Genomic DNA, 15701 nt, shown 5'->3' with positions numbered 1-15701 from the left:
CTGCACAGACCGAGCGCACACACGTATTGCAGTGTGGGCTGGCCCGTGCTGCCTCTGTATTTTTTCTGTTTTCTGTATCTCCTGCAGTGTAACCTTCTTCCCTAACAACCAACAACATGGCATTATTTCAGAGCTTGTTACTGAGGTACTTGAAAACTTCCCAACAAAATAACGTCTCGCAAACAGTCAAGGGCTGACTTAAGATCCCTGCTCCTGACTACATCGGGGGGGGGGGTCATTTTGATTTCTGGCGATAGCGTAAAATGGGCGATGTCGATTCAATCGCCTGTCGTACATCGCTCCCGATTACCATTTCCATTATAGTCCACTGAAACAAAAATCAAAACATGTATATCGGGCTGAATCGATAGCGGCCGTTTAACACTATCGCCCAAAGTCAAAATGACCAGCCACGTGTGTGGACCAGACAAGGACAGGATCGGGCTCAGCTGTGATGCCCCCCACAGTCGCTTAGCCTGCTGGCACTCACACGTGATCTCTCGGGTGAGGTATCAGAGAGCTGTTGGCATCTGTGGAAAAAATATCACAGCAAGAAGAAAAAGAAACGGTGGGGAAATAAAATTAACAGAAACAGGAGGGAAGATATATATATATATAAAACTAAAATCAGTGGAGCAGTCTAGGAGTTAATATCTACATAACGGTCCTTTGTCTGAAGTGTTTTGTTAGCCTCGGGGGAGAAAACAGATTCTTGTACCGATAGTACAGTATATCCACTAAGGGCAGTCTATTGCATCAGATATACGAGACTGATTTGAAAGGCGCTAACACCATTAAGTTTTAATTAACCTGTTATGGGGTGCCAACACTATAACTGTAGTGTCAACGTAAAGTGGTCTCACTTAGTTATGCTGCCCAGTGCAGCCTGAATGCAGAGGAAGGACTGAGCCTGATGCCCAAGCGAGACTCCCTGGGGGAGGTGGTCTCACTCCACTTTGCTTTGCAGTTACTCCGGGTCTTAGCACAAAGTAGGTTCGGCATTGATGTGAAACCCAAGCCGCTTCACACTGAACCAAACCTGTCGTGTAAATGCACCCTGAAAGGAAACAGCTTACGGAAACTGGATATATCTGTGTGTGATTTTTTTTTTCTCATAGAACCAGTGAATCTCAAAGGTTGTCGGTGGATATGTGGAGTTCCCTTTGTCATTCCTTTCTGAAGTGACATAGTTATTTGCCGATGTTTAACGTATCTATATGCTTTACTGCTTTTATGTGAAAACATTCTATTGGTTGCTAAAATCCTTTAATACACATGATCAAAAAGCTTTAAACATCTTACTTCAAAACTTTTTTGAAGGGACTGCCAACCAATGTTCCAGTTACTTCCCTGTCCCGTATCCCTTAAGGCCCTGACTCGCATCGAGGTACTGTTCGACAGGCCCGCACGCCCCTCCTGTATCTCATGCAACATGCAAGCCTAGACAGTGAGGGGCCTAAATTGCCGCTTTCCTTAAGGCTCCTTAACACTGGAAATCAGCGGCCATGCTGCGGAGTGGAGTGGCCGCCTACTTTTCATGCGATGGCCGCCAATATCAAAATTCCACCGGCGTTTTATCCCGGCGGTGCGCCCCCCCACCACCCACCCCCCCGCTGCTGCTGCTGATCTGTGTTAAGTGCGTCATCACCGTGCGCACCGCCAATCTTCCCAGCCCCCCCCGACGGTGAAATGCCGCCATGAAAATCTTCAGCCCGTCCGGCGGTGCCGAAACCTGTTTTTCCCGGTGGTCCAGTGAGGCTGAGGCCTTCTGCAGCGGCGGCACGGTTTCCCTTAAAGGGGAGGGTGCACTGCCGCTGCCGCCATGTTTTTTTTTGTCGGCCGGACAATTATGCCGCCCCCCCCCCGGGTTCGGCCGGACCGCCAACAGGCAGCCTGTCACCCCCCCTCTTGGGTGCCAGGCCGCTGGCCCGGCCGAAACCCTCCCTGATGGCCCAGTGAGCCGAAGTTTTAAAATCGCGGAGGATCGCCCCTTTAAGTGAAGGGGCGAGCCGTGGAGACACGGCGCCGTGATGACGTCATCGTGACGGCCACTCCGCACCGCCCCCACCCTCCGCCCCTCAGGTCTTGCCACCGCCCCCATTAAGAGCGATTTCCGGATCCAATTGAAAGAAAAACCAAAATGTGGAATCTCGCTCAAGAGGTGACCTCAACCACTGCGGCGGTAAAAACGCTCAAAACGGTGTTGGGAGCGCCCCGTTTTGGACAGGAGGGCACTTTTCAGGCCCCGAGTATCAGCAGGCTCTTCAACCATGACAGCAGCACAGCCAAAGCATAGCCTGTCTTTAGCAGGACTGACTGAACAATAACCCAGGAAGCAGGGCTGTATTTTGGTCCAAGGGTGCCGAAACCAGTTGAGGCGGCCCACCCACTGCTGTCCTGGCTGAGATCTGCCAGCATTGCTCACGCCAGAGGCGGGTCTGTGTGATTGGGTTCCACGCAAGTCTTTGCATTTCCGATTTAACCATCAGGGGAGATCCTGAAGGGTCAGCCAGTAGCTCAGTGGGCAGCGCACTCGCCTCTGAGTCAGAAGGTTGTGGGTTCAAGTCCCACTCCAGAGACTTGAGCACAAAAATCTAGGCTGACACTCCAGTGCAGTGCTGAGAGAGTGCTGCACCGCCAGAGGTGCTGGCTTTCAAAAGACATGTTAAACCGAGGCCTTGTCTGCCCTCTCAGGTGGATGTAAATTATCCCACGGCACTGTTTCAAAGAAGAACAGGCGAGTTATTCCCCTAGTGTCCCAGCCAATATTTATCCCTCAATCAACATAACATAACAAAAACAGATTATCTGGTCATTATCACGTTGCTGTTTGTGGGAGCTTGCTGAGCGCAAATTGGCTGCTGTGTTTCCCACATTACAACAGTGATCACACTCCAAAAGTACTTCATTGGCTGTAAAGCGCTTTGGGATTTCCTGAGGCCATGAAAGGCGCTATATAAATACAAGTGTTTTCTTTCTGAAGTGGATTGAATCTGGAGCCGTTCCTGCTCGTGTCATGTGGATCCTGCGATCCCGTGCTTCCAGCAGTGAAGCGGACTCGAAAGGAGCACAGATGGGAATTCGGGCCACAGTATGGTGGGCCCAATTCTCCCCCCACTGTGCAGCTCCCTGCTGAAGGTGCAGGATTAGTCCTTACACATATGTGTTTTTGCACTTTTCAAACGGGGCTGGGTCCTTTATGAACCTGAAACAGGAGCCGTTACACTGAGGTGAATGAGAGGAAAACCTGTTTCCTGCAAGTGATCCTTGTGCATAGAACGCGAAACAGGCCCTTCAGAGTAAAAGAAAGACTTGCATTTATATAGCGCCTTTCACGACCACCAGACGTCTCAAAGCACTTTCCAGCCAATGAAGTACTTTTGAAGTGTGGTCACAGTTGTAATGTGGGAAACGCAGCAGCCAATTTGCGCAAAGCAAGCTCCCACAAACAGCAATGCAATAATGACCCAATAATCCATTTTTTTTTGTTATGTTGATTAAGGGATAAGTATTGACCAGGACACTGGGGATAATTCCCCTGCTCTTCTTCGAAATAAAGCCATGGGATTTTATACGTCCAGCTGAAAGAGCAGACAGAGCCTCGGTTTAACCTCTCATCCGAAAGACGTCACCTCCAACAGTGCAGCACTCCCTCAGCACTGCACTGGAGTGTCAGCCTAAATTTTTGTGCTCAATTCCCTGGAATGGGACTTGAACCCACAACCTTCTGACTCAGAGGCGAGGGTGCTACCCACTGAGCCACTCTAACTGAGGCATGTACGAATCCCTCCTGACTGTCTCACCTTTCGCATAAGATTGTCTCACCGGTGCCGAACTGTAACCGTAACACTCAGCACCCACGAAGTGAATCACTGGATATGAGTGTGTGTGTTTTTTTCTCCCCCTTTCTCTTGCTTTCCAGAAAATAGGTTGCGACAGTATCCTCGGCTCGAAGGCCAGAACGGATGTCTGCGGGGTCTGCGGTGGACGGAACGACTCCTGCGTCCTGATCCGGAGAGTCCACCGATCAGCGTTCCCCTCTTCCGGTGATTTCCCTGCCATTCTCGATGGGTGAATGCCTTGTGCCTTGCCTAAAAACATGAATCGCAATTCCCGTTGGCGTCGATACTCCGCGATACTGCGAGCAGCCCGCAATAGCTTGTGGGACACGAGAGTAACGGAGCAGACCCTTTCCGCCAGAGCTAAATTATAGATTATCAGGCAAAACTGCACGGGATGCTGGCAATCTTGATTAAAAGAACAGAAATAAAATGCTGAAAACACAGTCAACATCCCATCTTCACAGGCAGTCCCTCGGAGTCGAGGAAGACTTGCTTCCACTCTAAAAATGAGTCCTTAGGTGGCTGAACAGTCCAATACGAGAGCCACAGTCCCTGTCACAGGTGGGACAGATAGTCGTTGAGGGTAATGGTGGGTGGGACTGGTTTGCCACACGCTCCTTCCGCTGCCTGCACTTGATTTCTGCATGCTCACGGCGGCGAGACTCGAGGTGCTCAGCGCCCTCCCGGATGCTCTTCCTCCACTTAGGGCGGTCTCTGGCCAGGGACTCCCAGGTGTCAGTGGGGATGTTGCACTTTACCAGGGAGGTTTTGAGGGTGTCCTTGTAATGTTTCCGCTGCCCACCTTTGGCTCGTTTGCCATGTCAACACAGTCAACATCTGTGGTGAGTATGAAGGCAGGTGGTTGCATTACCCTTCAGGGCACACAGTCCAAACCTTTTCTCTTTACAGATGCTGACTGGCCTGTTGTGTGTTTCCACTATTTCCAGTTTAGTCTTTTCACAACTATACTGTCCCGTTGCCAGATTGTCTTTGAGTATCAGAGCTGATTAGCGGCCAATTATTATCGCCTCGGCCACTTAACACTCGTTGCACTTTACCAGAGCAAATGCCATTCGAAAAATTAGAAAAACGAACTCCCATTTGTTTTAAAATAACACAAAAAGGCCTCTTTTTGGCGCAATCTTACTCCTCTTTCAAGTTTTACAATGGATAGGTTAACTCAGTGTCTCCCAGTGTTTCTGAATTTATTCCTAGAGATGTCCGTCTGCAATGTTTTCAAACATACCTTTAACTTCCTCTTATCAAATACTTCTCTCCGCTATCTTAACAAAGGCAGTAACCTATTTAATGTAAACAAAAATAGCTTTTGCACAATCGCCATTTTGGGTGTCCCTGAATGGAAAAAATATGAAGGCCATCGCGAACAATCAGGGTCGAATTCAGTAGGTGGTACGGAGAGGCTCACCATGCTGGGGTTGGGTGGATGACACTAAGTTGGGTGGCAGTGTGAGCTGCAAGGAGGATTCTATGAGGCTGCAGAGCGACTTAGATAGGTTAGGTGAGTGGGCAAATGCATGGCAGATGAAGTATAATGTGGATAAATGTGAGGTTATCCACTTTGGTGGTAAAAACAGAGAGACAGACTATTATCTGAATGGTGACAGATTAGGAAAAGGGGAGGTGCAAAGAGACCTGGGTGTCATGGTACATCAGTCATTGAAGGTTGGCATGCAGGTACAGCAGGCGGTTAAGAAAGCAAATGGCATGTTGGCCTTCATAGCGAGGGGATTTGAGTACAAGGGCAGGGAGGTGTTGCTACAATTGTACAGGGCCTTGGTGAGGCCACACCTGGAGTATTGTGTACAGTTTTGGTCTCCTAACCTGAGGAAGGACATTCTTGCTATTGAGGGAGTGCAGCGAAGGTTCACCAGACTGATTCCCGGGATGGCGGGACTGACCTATCAAGAAAGACTGGATCAACTGGGCTTGTATTCACTGGAGTTCAGAAGAATGAGAGGGGACCTCATAGAAACGTTTAAAATTCTGACGGGGTTAGACAGGTTAGATGCAGGAAGAATGTTCCCAATGTTGGGGAAGTCCAGAACCAGGGGACACAGTCTAAGGATAAGGGGGAAGCCATTTAGGACCGAGATGAGGAGGAATTTCTTCACCCAGAGAGTGGTGAACCTGTGGAATTCTCTACCACAGAAAGTTGTTGAGGCCAATTCACTAAATATATTCAAAAAGGAGTTAGATGAAGTCCTTACTACTAGGGGAATCAAGGGGTATGGTGAGAAAGCAGGAATGGGGTACTGAAGTTGAATGTTCAGCCATGAACTCATTGAATGGCGGTGCAGGCTAGAGGGGCCGAATGGCCTACTCCTGCACCTATTTTCTATGTTTCTATGTTTATATGTTAGTTCCACTGGAGCAAAGGATGCGACGAGGCAATTTAATAAAGGCACTTAAAATTATGACAGGTTTTTGATAGAGCGAATATGTCAAGGCTATTTCCAATGGTTGCTGCGGGCCATCAACTAAGAGAATGAGCAGAGCGGTTAGGAGACCTTTCTTTACATGGCAGGTTGTTGGAGAATGGAATGCTTTGCTGCAGGAAAGGGTTGAGGCAGAGATCACTGCATCTTATCAGGGAAAATTCGATAAATACATAAGAACATAAGAACATAAGAATTAGGAACAGGAGTAGGCCATCTAGCCCCTCGAGCCTGCTCCGCCATTCAACAAGATCATGGCTGATCTGGCCGTGGACTCAGCTCCACTTACCCGCCCGCTCCCCATAACCCTTAATTCCCTTATTGGTTAAAAATCTATCTATCTGTGACTTGAATACATTCAATGAGCTAGCCTCAACTGCTTCCTTGGGCAGAGAATTCCACAGATTCACAACCCTCTGGGAGAAGAAATTCCTTCTCAACTCGGTTTTAAATTGGCTCCCCCGTATTTTGAGGCTGTGCCCCCTAGTTCTAGTCTCCCCTACCAGTGCAAACAACCTCTCTGCCTCTAGTCTATCCCTTTCATGATTTAAAATGTTTCTATAAGATCACCCCTAATTCTCCTGAACTCCAACGAGTAAAGACCCAGTCTACTCAATCTATCATCATAAGGTAACCCCCTCATCTCCGGAATCAGCCTAGTGAATCGTCTCTGTACCCCCTCAAAAGCCAGTATATCCTTCCTTAAGTAAGGTGACCAAAACTGCACGCAGTACTCCAGGTGCGGCTTTACCAATACCCTATACAGTTGCAGCAGGAAGCAGAGGGGATACAGGGCTACGGAGAGAGATTGAGGCAGTGGGATTCATTTTGAATTGCTCTCGCGAAGAGCCAGTACAGACAGGATGGGCTGAATAGCCTCCTTCTGTGCTGTAAGCTTCTGTAGTATGATTCAATAGCTTTATGTTCCTATGGATCTAATCTATAGTTCTTTGGTTGTATGCTATGGTTTTATGGTTCTATCCTATTTTTTTAATAGTTTTATTCTATGGTTGTATGATTCTAATCTATGGCTCTTTGGTTCTATTCTATGATGCTATTGATGTCCCCAACAGGAATTTCCAGGTTTATTTTTTATTATTTAGATATTTTGCACAGTTCTGTAAATTGTATGTTTAACACTAATGTTATAAATCTTCACTTGCTGCATTTTTCTGGTTATGCAAACTCCAAAATAATATGCAATATAACTTCTGAAATCTCACTTGGTAATCGGCAGCAGGGAGTTAATGAGTATTTTTTCTAACTAATCTTAGGTTACTTTGGTTATAATAATGTGACTGTGATCCCAGCGGGAGCCACTAACATCAAAGTTACAGACAACAGCAGGAACTACCTGGGTAAGTCAACCTCTAAGTTACAAGAGTTCCAAGGTTACTATCCCAGTACATGCCTAGTTAGGTGCCAGTTCCCCTGTGCTATGTTAGCTGATTTCAGCCAAGGCTGTAATTCCAGTGTTGCAACTAGCTCCAGTAACCCTGGGCTGGGTAGGCGAGAATCAGCCAGGGTCCCACTCTCAACCACCGTCTAGCTGACCCCCACAGGCAACCCCTCGTGTGGATGTCAAAGGGTGATATCCCCTTTGTCAAACAACAAAACAACCCAAGACACTTCGCAGAGGCGTGATCAGAAATAATTGGGTGCCGAGCCCAACAAGGAGATATTAGGAGGGATGATCAAGAGCAAGGTCAAAGAGGCACGTTTTAGGGAGGGTCTTAAAGGAGGAGAGGTGAAGGGGTTTAGGGAAGGAATCCCAGAGCATGGGGTCTAAGTGGCCGAAGGCATGGCCACGAATGGTGAGGTGAAAGTAAGGGGCTGTACACTAGGTGAGTGTCGGAGAAACAGAGAGTTCGGGAGGGGGTGGGGGAGATTGGAGCGCTGGAGAAGGTCCTCCAATCACCCAATCCTTACAGTATAGGGAGGGGTGAGTCCATAAACGGTTTTAAACATGAGGATGAGAATTTTAATGGTGATGTTAGGGGACTGGGTGCCAATGGAGGTCCTGGCCAACATTTTCCCCTCGGCCAACAACAGGTTTACTGGCTATTCATCCCATTGCTGTTTATGGACTGTTGCTGTCATAATATTGGCTGCTGGGTTTGCCTACACAGCATCAGTGACTACACTGCAAAAATAAATTATTGGCTGTACAGTTCTTTAGGAGGTCCCGAGGACATGAAACACATGATGTAACGACAAGTTGTTCTTTTGTTAGAAAAATACTTTGATAGGGTGCTGCTACTCAGGGAAGAGCTTACAGATATCAACAAAACAAAATCAAAATGTCTCTACAGGAAACTTCAACATATTCCGAACCCACTGCTTGCCTCCTGTCCCACACTCATTTCCACTTACCTCCCTCCCCAAACCTCACCAACCTGTCCTGCCTCCCCATCCTCCAGAGCATCGATTTCAAAATCCTTATCCTCGTCTATAAATCACTTCAAGGTTTCATCCTTCTCTGCCTTTTCAACCTTGTCCAGCTCTACATGCCAGCTCTTCTGGGTTTTGAGTACGCGACATCACTCCCCCAACCATCGGTGGTGGAGCCTTCCACTGTCATGTCCCGACTCTTGGATTTCCCTTCCTAAATCCCTCCCCCTTGTAACATCCCTGCCCACCTTCAAAGCCTCATCAGAACCTACCCCTTCAACCATAACTTTTGTCAACTCATACAGTACCTTTATGAAGCACTTTGGGTCATTTCACTATGATGAACATAAGAATTCGGAGCAGGAGTCGGCCATACGGCCCCTCGAGGCTGCTCCGCCATTCAATAAGATCAAGGTAGGTCTTCGTCCTCAACTCTACTTTCCCGCCTGATCCCCATATCCCTTGATTCCCCTGGAGTCCAAAAATCTATCGATCTCAGCCTTGAATATACGCAACGATTCAGCATCCACAACCCTCTGGGGCAGGGAATTCCAAAGATTCACAACCTTCTAAACGTAGAAATTCCTCCTAATCTCAATCTTAAATGGCTGACCCCTTATCCCGAGACTGTGCCCCCTAGTTCTAGACTCTCCAGCCAGGGGAAACAACCTCTCAGCATCTACCCTGTCAATCCCCCTCAGAATCTTAAATATTCCTATGAGATCACCTCTCATTTCTCTAAACTCCAGAGAGTAAAGATGTTATGTAAAGGTAAGGTGTATGTCACCAGTTATTAATACTGATTCAATTAATACGACATTTCCACGTATATATCAGTGACCTAGCTAATAACGGAGAACACCATGCATTAAGGTGGTTATGTGATAAATAATTTGCAGTGTGGTACAGGAACAATGATGCATAGACAACAGGAAGTGCAGTGCCCTCCCCTGAGGGACAAAATACTTGATTTCCCTCGGTTACAAACTGACAACATTAGCAAAAACAAGATTGAGAATCAAGCAATCCTGGAGCTTGACCTTATGACCTCCATGGTTCGGAGTACAACACTCAGCCACATGAGCTATCAGACCACCAACTACAGATAATGTTTTTTTTTTAGGAAGCAGTAATTAGTGGTTTTGAAATATATATGATTAATAAGTCAAATTTCTTACCGCCGGAACAAAGGGACTGTTGTGAGTATGTTACCGAGCAGTCAGCGAAATAAATTATCATGTACTGTGAGTCCCGGAGTCCAGCTCAGTTCCTCAGAAGTTCAGCAGATGCTTCTGAAAAGAAAAATCAAGGCTTAGAATTGGTAAACTCTGCAGTTTAGACTCATGAGAAGCCATAATAATACTGGAGTTTACAGCTGCCTAGGCCCCAAGCTCTGGAATTCCCTGCCTAAACCTCTCTGCCTCCCTACCTCTCCTCCTTTAAGATGCTCCTTAAAACCTACCTCTTCCTGCCCTATTATCTCCGATATGGCCCAGTGCCAAATTCTGTTTGATAACGCTTCTGTGAAGCGCCTTGGGGTCATCTTACTAAAGGTGCTACATCAACGCACGTTGTTGTTGCTGTTGATTGCATTAACTAGTTCCCAAGGTGTTTTACTATTGAACAGAAGAAATTTCATTTTAATGACGAAACCCAGGTGAAAGACCGAGGTCCATGATATAGGTTGAGAAGAGGAAAGCAGATGAGATAAGTCATGACATAGATGACAGCAAGCTTAAATTTGAAGAAGAAAATTCCTGTGGATTGTAGGAGGACGCAAAGGTTGAGGTGGGTGAGGAGTTCTACAGGTTTGAGATCTTGGTTAAAGTAAGGGGCTTGTGCGATCAGTCTTGATTTCAATGCAGATAAATATTTTAACCTTTCTTCTTGGTAGCTTTTTTTTCATTGTGCTAAATAATTACAAAATATTTTAAAACTGGGAGTCGTTGAGTGTGTTCAAGAGAGAGATGGATAGATTTCTGGATACTCAGGGAATCGAGGAATATGGGGACAGGGCAGAAAGGTGGAGTTGAGGCATGAGCGCGTTGAATGGCAGAGCAGGCTCGAGGGGTCGAATGGCCTACTCCGGCTCCTAATTCTTATGTTCGTAAAGTCTTTGAAGCTTGGTCATGTGGTCGGCAAAATATGATTTGTGAATTTACAATCTGGAGCTCCCAGGAGGGAGGGAGTGGGGCTCACAGAGGGAGCACATTGGGGAAATCACAGGCATGCAGCCTCCGGTTTTATGTCCATGGATGTAAAATCAGAGCTCATGGCTACAGTTTCCCAGGGTGCAGATCCGATTGGCCATACTCGGATTGTGGAATCACCCCTTTAATATGGACATTCGTTGGGTGATGTTTTCATTAGAATATAAGAAATAGGAGGAGTAGGCCATTTGGCCCCTCGAGCCTGCTCCGCCATTCAATAAGATCATGGCTGATCTGATCATGGACTCAGCTCCACTTCCCTGCCCGCTCCACATAACCCTTTACTCGCTTATTGCTCAAAAATCTGTCTATCTCCGCCTTAAATATATATTCAATATCCCAGCCTCCACAGCTCTCTGGCGAAGAGAATTCCACAGATTTACAACCCTCAGAAAAGAAATTCCTCCTCATCTCGGTATTAAATGGGTGGCCCCTTATTCTTAGACTATGCCCCCTAGTTCTAGATCTCCCCATGAGTGGAAACATCCTCTCTGCATCCACCTTGTCGAGCCCACTCATTATCTTATACGTTTCCATAAGATCACCTCTCATTCTTCTGAACTCCAATGAGTACAGGCTCAACCTTTCTTCAAAGGTCAACCCCTTCATCTCAGGAATCAACCTAGTGAACCTTCTCTGAACAGCCTGCAATGCAAGTATATCCCTCCTTAAATAAGGAGACCAAAACTGTACGCAGTACTCTAGGTGTGGCCTCACCAATACCCTGTGCAGTTGTAGCAGGAGTTCCCTACTTTTATACTCTATGCCCCTTGCAATAAAGGCCAACATTCCATTTGCCTTCCTGATTACTTTGCTGTACCTGCATACTAACTTTGTGTGTTTCATGCACAAGGACCCCCAGGTCCCTCTCTACTGCAGCATTTTGTAATTTTTTTCTATTTAAATAATAATTTGCTTTTTTATTACTTTTGCCAATGTGGATAACCTCAAACGTTCCCACATTATACTCTATCTGCCAAATTTTTGCTCACTCACTTAGCCTGTCTATATCCCGTTGCAGATTTTTTGTGTCCTCCTCACAACTTGCTTTCCCACCCATCTTTGTATCATCAGCAAACTTGGCTACATTACATTCGGTCCCTTCATCCAAGTCATTAATATAGATTGTAAATAGTTGAGACCCCAGCACCGATCCCTGTGGCACCCCGCTAGTTACTGTTTGCCAACCGGAAAATGACCCATTTATCCTGACTCTCTTTCAACTGACCTCTTCGACTCTCTGGCCAGCTAAGCACAAGAATCTGTGCTGATGCACCAATCCATCTAATACTCTGCTGCCCTGAAGTAAACAATCCCACAAAGCATTTGTAGAGCTCAATAAAAGCGGGTTCTTTATAGTATTGACCTCTGGTCACCGTGCCTCCAGAACAATCTCATTAGCTCTTCCCTTCTGATCTCTGTTTCTGAAACTAAACTGCCACGAACCTTTCAGTGTATTACTAATCTTAAAACACTCACAAAGATCACAAAGCAATTACAAATGAGGGGAGTGGGGGTCGGTGGTGGGGAGAAGGGCATTAGACCCATATTGTTCACCCTCAGACCCTTCTATCTCATCCTTCAAACATCCCTCAACGAGACAGCATGATCTTTCAACTGTTAATGCATTCTCCTCGGCCTTATAATATCATGCAACCACCTGAGAGATGCTTTCATATTATAGGAGTGCTGACATTGGGAGATCCCCAGATCCCCGCTGTTGGTTGCACTCCAGAGTAATATCACCCCTAAGCTTAGGGAACCAACATAGGCCCATGAAAATATGGGTGCACGAATGTGCTGTCAAATTAACGGGGCGGTGGGGGGGTCGATTTTCACCTTACCGCCGGCAATCCGGCTGGCTTCATTATTAAAGGAGCCAAAGCACGCGTCTCTTTCAGGCGATAAGCTGCTTTTAATATTGAACTTGGGGTGCCGTGACCTTTTTAAGTTGGAACCAGGCAAGGCTTCTGACCAGTTCCACGGGTGACGGAACCAGGGAGGACCAAGTGTAAGTGTCTGAATTAAGGATCACTCAACAAATGATTGCACATTGACTACCCACTGTCAAGACCGCAAAACATTCCCTTTGTTGTGTCAGGACTAATGAGCTAGAGTTCCAAGCCATTCCAGATCCCTGCAATGCGATGGTGTAAGTGTGGAATATTGTTTTCATTTACACTGGTATGAAATCCTGGATCCCCAATGTGTGGACTAGGAAAATCCCAAAACACAACAGGCTGTTTTTCCTCAAGGTCACTAAATTAACTTGACAGGTGTTGCATGTGGTCTTAATCGATTAGCTATCTCAGCCAACAGATTAATTCTCCAGTCCCATGTTCCACATTAGTGGCTTCTCTGAGTTATAGGGAACAAGTTCTAACTTGGCAGACCGAGTGCGCAAAGCAATCAGGTAACGGCAGATGGTGAAAGCATTTGACTAGCGCTTGTCACTAGAGTTTGGAGTCTTAATAGCTTGGTGCAGCTTTAGTGCATTTTCCAGTGTTTTAAGTACAAATGCTGTTGGGAAAAGTGCATAAGACGTTGCTTCACAAACTGCAAATACCAGATTTAGGAAGGGGAAAATGATAATCATTGAACATTCCACCTTCAGTAAGATTTACCTGGGAGCGTGTACAAATAACTCTTGTGCAAAGTCAAAATGGTTCTGCTGGGACAGATCTTCAGCTACAAAACTGGAATATTGGACCGTGGGCTGAGAAAGCAGAAACAACAGCTAAGTCCTGCCTGACTGTTGTTTGCTGGGTACCTTAGGGTGATGAGTATCATCAATGTAAGTGGAATCTTCTGAAATGGAGAAAAAAAACTTGTGGGGAGGAGGTCTGGGCCGGGGTGAGCCCCTTCTAAGCCAAGTCCACCACCCGTTTGGTCTAAGAGGTGACATTGGTGACTCCCATGGACCATCCGCCCCATCAGTTGTAGAATCGGGGAAACTCCATCGCCTGGGAGGAAATCTGATAACTGAGTTTCAGGAACCTTCAAAACCCTAAAAATACATATTAGAAAACTATAAATCCTTCTCCCAAGTAATATACCATTCAAGGGGTCAGCCTACATTTAGAACCAGGTGTGCAGTTCTATATAGATATATATATATATATGTATACATACTTTCCATTTCGGGCACCCACTGTCAGCTGAAGCAATCCCAGGACTGCTCCAGTCTGTCCAGATGTTGAGACAAAACTCTGCACCAAAAATGTGCCTCATCTCCAACCTCAGATGACCACCCCCTTTGTTGACATGTCTCCATTTCCCACACCAGACATCCTGTGGCCTTCCTGAGAAGAGATTGACAATTTTTTTAAATTCGTTCGCGGGATGTAGGCGTCACCAGCAATCTTACATTTATTGCCCATTCCTAATTACCCTCGAGAAGGTGGCAGTGAGCGTCTGAGTGTCTCGCTAGGCCATTCCAGAGGGCAGTTAAGAGTCAACGACATTGCTGTGGGTCTGGAGTCACATAGAGGTCAGGCCAGGTTTAGGACAACAGATTTCCTTCCCTAAAGGACATTAGTGAACCAGATGGGTTTTTACGACAATCCACTAGTTTCATGGACACCATTACTGATGCTAGCTTTTTATTCCATATTTATTTAATTGAATTTAATCTCTCCAGCTGCTGTGGTCAGATTTGAATTTGTGTCTCCACATTACTAGTCCAGGCCTCTAGGATTACTAGTCCAGTAACATAACCACTATGCTACTGTGCCACATAATGGACAGTCCTTTTACTGTAGGCCAGCAAACAGAGAAGCCTTTCATTCCATCAATCTGCTCTTCATTTGAGTCCGGGTCTCAGAGCACTATCCAATCCCCCAGTGTGGCATATTAATGATCACTATACTATGCAACACATTATGCATAATTGTACTTTTGAATGCATTGATTATGGGTGATTACTTTTTGACTGCAATGATCCTACATTCTGTCTGCAGCCTTAATAAATGGCAAGAATCACTATGTGATTAATGGGAACTGGGTTATAGACTGGCCCGGGGAATACGATGTCGCTGGTACCAAGGTGCACTACAGGCGTTCTGCTAGCAACCATGAGTCCATTGAGGCCACAGGACCAACAGCAGAGGACCTCCATGTGATGGTACAAATCTTCATGTAAAAAGTGCGGTGAATATTGATCGTGGCAGGGTGATTCATTATGCATCTGCCGCTATTTGCGCGGTTGCTTCCGGCGGTATTTTCCCAGTGGTGAAAGGAACATTGCGATCGTTCACGTCTGGAAGGCCCTTCCTAGCCTGCAGTCGCCTGAAGTGATTCCTGCTTAGTTGCCGAACCATTCTAACTCCCCCCAGGGAAACTTTCCTCAGCTCAATAAAACTTCTAAAATTACCCTCTGCCGTCTTCGGCAATTTACAGTAGAAAAAATATGTTAACCCGACACGTTTACGTGGAGTCGATGTTCTCTCAAGCCCAAGGTTTGGCAATAAACCAATCGGCGACAGGCAGACAGCTTCTCCCAACAAACGTCTATTAAACCATATTTAGTCATTCATTTCGTGAATAGTTTCTCGGAGTAAAGATCCCTTCTATAAACTATTTATAACAAAATCATAAACACCTGTATGAAGAATGAGTGCATGATCTTATCACAAATATTGAACAAAATAATTCCTCCCCCAGGTTTTTCAGAATCCAGACACAGGAGCACCTTACTTTTTTGAATCAAAGAATGATACAGCACACAAGGAGGCCATTCGGCCCATCGGCCTGTGCTAGCTCTAAAGAGCTCTCCAATTTGTCCCTCTCCCCTGCTCTTCCCT

At 46.2% G+C, this 15701-nt stretch overlaps 1 protein-coding gene across 2 annotated transcripts in view; it reads left to right on the top strand.

The window, feature by feature from the left end:
* LOC139228561 (ADAMTS-like protein 5) overlaps nucleotides 1–15701 on the top strand; it is a 145705-nt gene that overhangs the window by 113227 nt on the left and 16777 nt on the right. For both annotated transcript variants that reach the window (XM_070859678.1, XM_070859677.1), the window contains exons 7-9: nucleotides 3923–4046; nucleotides 7573–7656; nucleotides 14859–15022. In XM_070859678.1, the coding sequence (XP_070715779.1) occupies nucleotides 3923–4046; nucleotides 7573–7656; nucleotides 14859–15022 (372 nt within the window). The remainder of the gene's footprint in view (nucleotides 1–3922; nucleotides 4047–7572; nucleotides 7657–14858; nucleotides 15023–15701) is intronic.

This window comes from Pristiophorus japonicus, chromosome 18, assembly GCF_044704955.1.
Source record: "Pristiophorus japonicus isolate sPriJap1 chromosome 18, sPriJap1.hap1, whole genome shotgun sequence".
Taxonomy (NCBI): domain Eukaryota; kingdom Metazoa; phylum Chordata; class Chondrichthyes; family Pristiophoridae; genus Pristiophorus; species Pristiophorus japonicus.
This window is presented reverse-complemented; position numbering and strand designations above follow the sequence as displayed.